The 10,175-nt window shown below is 50.4% G+C and overlaps 1 protein-coding gene across 1 annotated transcript; it reads right to left on the bottom strand.

The window, feature by feature from the left end:
* Positions 1 to 386: 386 nt before the first annotated feature.
* Positions 387 to 722, bottom strand: RPRM (reprimo, TP53 dependent G2 arrest mediator homolog). Its single transcript, XM_034062509.1, has one exon. It carries the CDS (start codon positions 720 to 722, stop codon positions 387 to 389), a length of 336 nt encoding a protein of 111 aa, XP_033918400.1.
* Positions 723 to 10,175: the final 9,453 nt, after the last annotated feature.

The raw sequence follows: 10,175 nt of genomic DNA, 5'->3' as shown, positions 1-10,175 counted from the left end.
CGCCCCGGGCACCTCCCAGCTCCCCTCACCACGGCGTCCGGGATTCGAAGATGCGAGGCATCGGTTAACGCGAACGGAAGAAGCAAACCCAGACCTGTTGCCATCAGAGCACGGTTTTACTTCGGAGCCCCGCAGGCCGGGGCGGGCGGCCCCGGGGACGGCGCACGCCGGGCGGCCCCGCACGTCTCACCGGCTTCGGGTTCTCGGGGCTCGTTTGCTGTTGTGTTTAAGGAGGAATAAAATCAAATAAAACCAACAGACCAAACAGTCACGTCTGAACGGAGGATGGCCGCTGTGCAGTCCGCTGGGGGCTGGCGCCAGGGCCGGCCTCCCCCGGGGCCGCGCCGTCGGGATGGGCGGGCGCGGAGCGCGGCGCGGCGAGGGGGTCAGTACGGCCCCACCACCACCGCCTCCACCTCTTTGGATGGGCGCCGATCCTTGACCAGAAAGTTGATCATTCCCTCGGACTTGATGAGGAGGTTGCAGCCGAGGAAGAAGATGCCGAACACGACGGTAAGGGCGAGGACGCACATGACGGCGATCTGCACCACTCGCATGATGTACAGGCTCCGCTCGTCCGCCGCCGCCGCCCCGCCGCCGTCGGTCACCACGGAGGTGGCGGTACAGCAGCGTAGCGCCCGTTCCAGCTCCAGTGCCGCACTCCCGGCGCCCGCTAGCAGCCCCGCCGCCGCCGTGCCGCCGCCCACCTCCGAGCCGTTCATCCCGCCCGGCCGCTCCGTCGCCGCCGCCGCCGCATGCAGGCGGGCCGGGCCGTGCCGAGCAGAGCCGTGCCTCTCCGCGCTGCCCCGCGCTGCCCCTCGCCGGCGGAGTCTCCGCGCTGCCCGCTCCGCCTGCCGCCCCCTGCCGCCCCGCTCCGCTCCGCCCCGCCGCGCCCGGGCGGGGAGAGCGGTAGAGGAGGGGAGGAGGGAGGGGAGCGGCTTTAGGGAAAGAGGGGGAAGTGGGGGTTTGGGAGCGGGGGGGCAGTGGAGGAGAGAGGGGTGGTCTGAGGAGCTTCGGTAAGGGAGCAGGTTTTTCACCAGTGGGATCTGAGCAGGTGCTTTTGGCAGCTGGGTTTCGGGAGTGGACGTTTTCCAGGGGAGCAAACCTTGAGGAGTGACTCTCTGGGGAGTGGTTTTGGGGGAACAGACTTTCCGAGGTCAGATCTGGGGAGAGCAGTATTTTCCAAGTGGGTTTTTAAGGGAGTAGGTTTAGGGACATGGGGTTTCTGGATTTTTGGCGGGGAAACATGTTTTGGGGAGGCAGTTTCTGCATTGCAGGGCGCAGGGCCTGTCCTTGGGCTGCAGGAAGACCCAGCTAAGCCCTTTCGGGACCTGTGAGCTCAGCTGGTTGAACCTTACCTTCCCCATCCCCCTGGTCTATTTTAATTGAAGGTTCAGCCATTATTTTTCAGAGCAGTGCCTCTCCATGTGCTGCTGCAGGCCACCGTGCTCAGGAGAGGTAACAACTGGAGCAGTGGCAACCTGGGATGACTGTGGGGCTGCACTCCATGTGGGGGGCTAGCTGGCTGTGTGCCTCTGCACCCCACTCCCCAACCCTGGGGATGTGCCCAAGCACCCTGGGTACCAAAGCTGCTTCCCCAGAGGCACCCAAGTGCCTGGGGATGGCAGGGACTTAGTTCAGGTGAGGGACCAGCCTTGCTGCTGCTCGTGCAGCCGCTTTGCCCATCTGCAGTTCAGAGGTTTATGGCAAATCAGGGCCATGGATTGGGTGTGCATCTGCCGGGGTGGTGATGAGCAGAATGGTTGCCCTGGTGCCTCCAGCCAAGCAATGACTTGGGATATTTCCGAACAGAGGATGTGGATGTAGGCACAGCTTGGAGCTGTAAGCAGCAGGCAGCAGCCGCTGTTGTTAACCCTGCCCTCTCTTTGCTTGAATTGAGATTTAGTGATCACTAACAGCCAGAGGAATCTATGTGCTGGGATGTGCCAGGGGCTGCGAGCAAACACTGCCTATGGCAGCATGGGATGCTATGGCCATGCTGCACTTTACACCATCCAGGACTGATCCTCATGGGAATGAACTAGCAGGGAGGTTGAGGCCAGGCATGGATGTTTTCTGAATCCTTTGCAGCTAATTCATCTTAGTGTGATAGATATTTTGTTAACTGACACAATCATCCAAAACCCAGATGTAACCTGTTCATTACATCCTGGTCCTGATGCACCCAGTTCCTTTGGCACAAGGCTCTGGTGGTGGCGGTCCCCATGCAGGGGTGTGGGGTCCCCTCCCTGGAGAGCCCTCAGCCTCCCTGAAGGCTGGCAGAGTCTTCTGCTGAGAGCAGCCCACCTACGAAGCAGTGCTGGAGGAGCCTTACGGCCTTATCAGATGAGACATGGTGGGAACATTTTGTTTCTACTGTTGGAGGAAGAATATAGTATTAATCCTAATTAGCAACAGGAGTGCTGGCAGTTATTTTAGCCAGAGTGAAATGCTGGAGGGGATGGTCAAGCTCGGCATGGCTCCTTTTTGCAGTGAGTGGTTTCTCTGCCTTCTCCCCTTGTGCAAAGCAGCCAGGGGGAGCAGCTGGGTTGGGGTCTGCTCCTCCTGCTCCTCTCCATTCACCAGTTCCTGGCATCTCTCAGCAGCATGTGGGGAAATGGATCCCATGCCTCATGTCAGGGAAGTCCTGCATATACTTTCAGCTGTGAAGGGTCAGTGGCTGAGAGTAAGGAGAGCTGGATCCACTTGCCCACTCGTGCTCTGCGGACCACTCACAAGTTTTCTGTGGATTAATCATTTGCAAATCCTAAACTTAAAGTGCTTTGGAAATGTTATCTAATGAGTGAGTCTCAGCACCATGGCAGTGGTTGTGCCAATATGTACAAAAGCGAGAAACTGTGGAGAACACGATCTCTGTTCACATATGTGGTAACTTTTGACACTGAGATTTCATCTTAATAAAGATTTCAGTGATAAGGAAACAATATAAAGATCAGCCTTAGTCTGAGCAAACAGAACTGTATGTTTTTCAGATCTTGCCACTGCAATTTCACAGCAGGATGAAGACAAGATGTGAAATTTAACCTCTTAAGGTCCCTGCTGTTGTTTTTGTTGGTTTTATCCTTATGAATTGAAAACTGGAGTTGGATTAGCCTGGAAGAATGAAGTGCATTTCATCTTGCCCAGTGAAAAGATGTTGCTAAAAGTTTTGGGGATACAGATTTCAACCAGTGCAGTGCCAGGTGGGCACAGAGTACTTGCATGTAAGGGCTCAGGGAAGAAGTTGTGCTTCTCCCTTTCTCCGGGTTGGTAGATAACAAGGCAGGAAGACACCAAGAAATAGTAGGTGATTTAAAGAGTATTTTGTGGAACTACCGGATGGGAAAGAATGTTCTCATTTACAATGTTTTGATGTGGAGCAAACACAGGAAATGGAGGGAGAAAAAAATTGCTGTCCATTTTGGCCATACTCTGTACTGATGTGAGCAAAGATAATGTGTAAGAAATGACGTGGTTCTGTCTCATTGTGCTTGGGGCTGGAGGAGGTGATGGACTCCAGTGCTTTGGGTGGGATTTGTGGGGTGTATGTGGCAGTCTGGGAGAAACCAGTCCTTGAGGAGTGTTTCTGGCCCCTTCTTTCCAGTTCCATGAGGATGGCATTGCCTGGGGCCGGTGGGAGCAACACTGCCCTGAGCCACTCACACTGAGGAGCTGGAACACCCTGGCCATGCAGAGCCTCACTGCTCACCCAGGAGCCATTACACCTTCTTGGTTCACAGGGGTTTTGGGGGACACCAGGGCTGTGTGTGGACTGGGGGAAACCTAAACTCAGCTGTGAGACAGCCCAGAACCTAGTGCCCGATTTGGGCTGGAGTCTGGATTGGGATGGGTTCAGGTTGGGATGGGGGTGTGGAGAGGGATGGGGTTGGGGTCTTGGATGGCATGGGGATGGGATGGGATGGGTAGGGATGGGTAGGCCAGAGTCCCCGGGAGACAGCAGTGTCTGGGAGAGGGGATGCCCTGAAAATCCCTCTCAGGACGGGTGGAGGTGCCCCCGGAGCCCTGTGCGCTGGGCGTGCCCGCAGCGGGAGGTCAGCTTCACGGCTCTGTGCCACTGCTGCCGTCCGAGCAGAGTCCGCCCGGGGCTGGCTCGGAGGGGATCGGAGCGGGACTGTGGAGCCGGGCGGCGGTACTCGAGGCCCCACTGCAGGTCGCGCAGTGACACCTAGTGTGTGCGGAGGGAGGCACCGCGGGCAGCGGCACATCGACGGGGACGGGGACTGGGACGGAGACGGGGACACGGGCACGAAAGGGGAAATGGGCATGGACACGAGCACGGGCAAGGATGCGGGCACGGGCACAAGCACAGAGATGGCACAAGCAGGGACATGGGATAAGACGCGAACATGGACACGGGTGGGAACATGGGCGGGAACACAAACACGGATATGGATTTTAACACAGGTACAGGAATGGACATGGACACAAACACAGATATGAGCAAGGGTTCTGACACAGACATCGACACAGGCAGAGACACCACCAACACAGGCATGGACATAGACATAGTCATGGGCACAACAATGGACACAGCCACGAGCATGGCCATGGGCACGGACACAGATGAAACAGCTCCAGGAAGCCGTGTCTTCTCCTGCTTCTCCTTCCCAAGGGCAGAAATCTGTTTTCTGAAATCATCGGAGTGCCTGTGTAAGACTTGCTTAGTTAGTGCAAAGCTCTGCACACCTTTTGGTTTCAGATTTCTGTTGCTAATCAAACAGGGTGTATTACTAGACACAAAGCTAATATAGGAAAAAACTGCAACAAAACAACCTGAACAGGGCAAATTCAGGTGGCCTCTTCAACACCGTGATGTCTGAGAAGAGCACAATGTTCAGCAGAGAGTCACTGTTGAACTCTGCTTTGAGCTCAGCTGAAGGGTTTCAGAAATCCTTGTAGGCTGTGAGGAGAGGTGTCCCCAGCTATGCATGGGGTTTTACTTCTTGCCTTCTCCCTTAGCATCAACACCTGTCTTGAGGTGCTTAGCCAGGTGGTTACAGTGGGGGTTTGCTGATGCCTCACAGGGCAACAGCTGGTGGAGTGAGCTGAAATTTCTGCACTGAGACTAACAAATGAGTTCCAGGGACATGGTGGATGTTTTATTTTCTCCTGTTCCTGTTTCTTGCACTTCATAGTATCCTTACTTGGGGTTTTGGTTGTGATGAATGTTGCATGACTGTGACATTTTATTCTCTGGCTTCTGAGATGTTGATACTGGGGGCAGCCCATGCCAGGGCTCAAAGTGCTGCATAAGGACTGAGCAGTGGTGCAACTCAGCCGGTGGTGAGTCTCCTGCTGACTGCCCTAAGTGGGGTACAGACCACACCAACACTGTGTTTTATAATCATTCAACACTCATGAAAGTTTCCCTGAGCTTACGACACAGCCAGCACCAACCTCTGCCAAGACATATGCTGGTGAGTAACTCCTACATACTGATGCTTGACATGCCAGCACAGCACAGGGTGCCTTCCCATCCCTGGGTGATGCAGGTATACATCCTGCACTTTGTGGATAACAATGAGGAACCACTAAGTGCAACCCTAAAGGGCTGCCCAAGACTTTCCACAGCCGTGGGCATTCACATTATTCCTTATCTTTTACTCCCAGAAAGAGGAAGTTTTTCTGTGCCTGGCAGCAAGCATCACTGCCAGCCTCAAAGGATGAGTAGTGGGGGGATCCTCCTGAGGAGGATCACAGCACAGCTCTCCTTCAAGGAGTTTCCAGGAGAGGAAAAATACTTAATTTGTTGTGATGATGCTTTGGAGAGTCGGTGAGAGAAGTGATGGAGGCATGGGGTGCCCTGTATGGGGCTCTTGCTGGAGGAGGAACACGTCTGTTCCTCAGCAGAAGGATGCTCTGGCTTGGCCAGGGTGGGGACTGCTGAGGGACACCAAAGAGGGCAGCCTGCCTTGCCAGGTCATGGTAGGCTTAGGATACACTGTCACAGCTGAGATTCTGGGTTAGCTGAGTTAAATGTCACTGTGGCTTCCCTTGCACCCAAAACCCACTCTGGGGTTTGGCCTCTGTCCATATTTTCAGGTTGTGTTTATCTTGGTATAACTCTGTGCTGCTGGGACTTGCCTTAACTAAACCACTCGTGTATGAGTGTTGGAGACAGTATATGCTTCATTTATTAATGTAAAGCTTCAGGATAGAGAAAGAGGAAACTTAGCCTAGTTAACGTGACTCCTGGAAGGAAGCACAGTGCAAGAGGTGCAGGAGGGCTGCCCTACCTACTAAAGCAGCCCCTTCAGCAGGGAGCCCTTGCTCCCTCACTGGCTGGCCTGTGCCTCACAGGGTCTCATAGCTGCAATTGCCACTATTTTAAAAATATGCTTTAAAAATGGACTAAAAATACAATTTCATGTATGTATGATTTTGACAAGCAGGGTGTAATTCAGTACTTAAGAAGAGCTTGCCTCTTCTCCCACAGAGAGCATCAGCACTGGGGAAGGAAGGTACCTGCTTGTAGCCCCCTGCCACAAGCAAACTTCATCCCAGGAATTACAGTGCCTAATAAATGCCCAGGGATCTCCCCAGGGAAACTTTAGAAAAATGCAGGTTTGATTTTTCTTCTTATTTTCCACATTTTCACCTTGCTTATTATCTTAATTTGTTCTATTTTAATCAAGGCAATGAAAACAAGATTCAGTCTTTTAAACTACTTTATCCGAGGCAGTGAGAAATTGTATATTTATAAAACATGTCAGTCAACGGATGTACGAAACTCACTCTGCTCCATTCCGGGTGTATTCCACTGGTAATTAGCTATAAATACACTCTCATTTGGTGCCTGATTTTAAGTATATTTATTCTACTTAGATGTGGAAAAATATTCATGTTGATCAGCTCCCCTGAGGCCTTCATCAGACGAGCTTAATGAAGAGAACAGACAGGTGATTTTTATGAGGTTTTTTTAAATTTAAAGCAAGGCTTGTAACAGAACCTCTTTCATCCTGGTCTCCAGCTGAGAACCCACGCCGTCAGCAGAGCTAAGATCTCACAACAGGATCCTCTGGAGTATAAATATTCACAACTTTCCTCTCTTCCATTTTGTTAGAAAAAGTGCAGTAACCAATAATGAATGTGTGGAAAACAACCCCATAAATGTGCAGGGTCTGATTCAGTTCATGGTGAGGATGACATAAACATGGGTATGACTGCTAAAAGAAAATGGTGGTACACTGATGCTACACTGATGTAGAATAGAAAGGAATAGAGAACAGAGGTTTTTTTTCAGTTGGAAGGGACCTACAATGGTCATCTAGTCCAACTGCATGACCACTTGAGGGCTGATCAAAAGCTAAGGCATGTTGTTAAGGGCATTGTTCAAATGCCCCTTCAACACTGACAGCCTTGGGGCACCAACCACCTTTTCAAGAAGCTTGTTCCAGAGTTTGGCCACCCTCTCACAAAGAAATACTTCTTCATGGCCAGTCCAAACCTGCCCTGGTGCAGCTTTGAACCATTCCCATGTGTACCTGGCAGCCTCTGGGATAAAGAATGGCTGATATATTTTACAGTCTAAAATCCAGATTGTGTAAACCTGCACAATGTGCAGCTGCAATGGGCTGCCGGGGTGGTTTGTGCATGCCTGAGGGATGCATGCTCCCTAGGAGAACTCACTGAAATGGCAAAGTCCATGATCAGGGTGCAGGGATGCTGGTGTTGTCTGCCTTCCTGCCACTCTGCCAAGCTCTGAGGCTCGTGTTTGTCAGCTCCTTCTTCCCTGCTGCTGGACTGGACAGCTGATGAAGACATCCCAGCCATGGAGAAGCAGTGGTTCTCCTCTTCAAGAAGTTCACTGTTGCTTTGCTGTAGGATTATTAGCTCCTTTATGTCTGCAAGTGCTGCTTGATGGAGCTGTCACAGTACCTGGTCAGATACATTGCAAAGGATAATTTGTTCCCAAAAGATTGCAATTATGTAAATTAATATATTAACTTACTTTTTACTGAATAGAGCCAACAGGCTCTCTGTGAACTATCTTGGCATGTAATTTGGCTGCCCACTGGGATGGAGTTAATTAATGAGAAAGGGAGACAGCTGTAAAAATTGGATATGGACATGACACAAAGAAATACATCTTCATATTACAAAAGTACTCTTCTGCGTGAACCACGTGGGATGTGCGTATTCATGCGTTCCTCAGTATGCCACCGGCTTGCTGTGCCTCTACACAAAAAAACAATTCCAGGAACTATCACACGCAGCAGGAGCCTGCTGTGTTGTTGGGTTTGTATAAAACGTCTGACAAGATGTGTTGTAATGTGCTGATGGAGCTGAAGCTTGCATAGTGGAAAAGGCAGCCCTGATAGCAGCTCTGTGAGGAGGTGGAGTTGCTGGAAGCCCCCCGGAGTCTCCTCCTGCCCTTGCAAGCACACCCACCACGAAATGGTGGTGGCATGGGAGGAGTATCTGGCTGAGACAGCCTCACCTTGCCCAGGCACAGCTCTTTCTCTCTCAAGTCGCAGACAGACTTGTTGTCATAGCACATTGCATTAGAGAAAAAAAAAATGCATTAAGCACCTGAATAAAAAATTAAACAAAGCCAAGTTAAAAAAAAAAAATAAAAGGGGGTTGGGGCTGGACTGGTGGAGACATCTCCTTTACAAGGCAGCACGCTCGAGTGCTGCAGCTTGGCTAAAGGTGGCCTTGAATGGAGGCAGTTCAGCCTTGAGGCAGAAGCCCATGAGATACTTCTTCCTCCAAAGGTTCATGATGATCATAAGGAAGGCTATAACTCAAGATGCTGAGTGCAGTCATGTATATTCAAGTCCTCAGTAGACAGATCAGGGCTGTGGAGCTGACATTTTCCTGGGCAGCTGAGCACAAGGGGTCAGAGATTCACCGTCCACTGATGGATCCATGGGGCTTCAGGGGGTCTTAGGGAAATTCTACCCAGCACTTACCTGCTCTTTAAAAGTTGCTTTATGATGAAGTGCACTTCAGCAGTGCTTTTCTCATCTAGGGTACTGACTGTTGGTCGGCAAAGGCATTTAAGACATTTCTTTCTTAAAACATGGCCTTTGAAGACTCCTCAAGGGGCACAGCGGTGCTGCTCCTTCAGGTGCAAGAACTGTAAGGAAAAAGCTACAAATAATATTCTGATTAAAGCATTATTAGCATTTGAACATGAAGATTTCAACTACATTTTAAATAAATTGTTTCTGAAAGGGAGCTTTAAATAAGCACTATAAAATTATTTTAAATTAAACCAATTTCCTCAAACTGGAAAACCTTTGGTTGAATAAGCTGAAATCCAGGAATGCTAATGTAAGAATGACAGTGGAGAAAATTGTATTTCTTTGTGTCAAAAGAGTTGACAATTTTTAACTATTAATGCTAGGTGTTGGCATCACTATGGCCTGTCCAAACTTGTCAGGTACTGGTCAGCTCTTGTGCTAGGGACTGGATCTAGATTGCACAGGTTTGGGGCAAATGGGCAGAGAAAATGGCCAGTGCCGCTCAAGATGGGGTTTCTTCAGCAAAGTTTTTGCTGAAAATAAGGAGCTGGATGACCACTTGCTGTTGCTGTTGTGTTCCAGGAAACAGGAGCTTTTAATGACACAAAGCTGCACCAAAATCGGTGCATGTTATTTTTTTTTTGTTATTTTGTTTTCTTTTAATCGGTATGAAAACAGCAGAGTGAAACTCGGGTTTCTGGCCAAAAGCCTTGATTGAAAATGAAGAAATATTTTTCAAGGAGTCTTGGCTGGCAACACTGCCAGCAGGAATTGCCTTTGCACACACTGTGTGGCACATAGAAAGCAGCACTGGTAGCAGGTACCCATGTGAACACCACTCCACAGCATCCTCCTAGTGCAGGGCTCTGTCCCCATTGAGGGGTGTTCAGCCACCCAGGGCAAGTAATTTATCACAGCAGCCTTGTGACAGCTGGACCCCTCAGATACAGACACTATATTTGCCCAGAGGTAATACCCCGTGTTGCAGCAGTGTATATTACTGGGGTATCAGTAATTATAATCACATCTACTTCACAGCTGTTGACAGATGGCACTTTGCAATGACCCTGGTGTCAGATAACTTCAGAGGGATTTTTCCTTAAAATGCTACCTCTCAGTGTGGCTTTTTTAAAAAAAAAAATAGTAATGTGATTTAAGTTCATTTTGACACCAGGTTTCAGTTAT

Source organism: Melopsittacus undulatus, chromosome 4 (genome assembly GCF_012275295.1).
Source record: "Melopsittacus undulatus isolate bMelUnd1 chromosome 4, bMelUnd1.mat.Z, whole genome shotgun sequence".
Classification (NCBI taxonomy): domain Eukaryota; kingdom Metazoa; phylum Chordata; class Aves; order Psittaciformes; family Psittaculidae; genus Melopsittacus; species Melopsittacus undulatus.
Note: the sequence above shows the minus strand (reverse complement) of the source record. Positions and strands in the feature narration are given on the sequence as shown.

What these genes read in the sequence shown, in the direction of transcription:
- RPRM (XM_034062509.1), bottom strand. Translation starts at nt 722, where the DNA reads ATGAACGGCTCGGAGGTGGGCGGCGGCACGGCGGCGGCGGGGCTGCTA.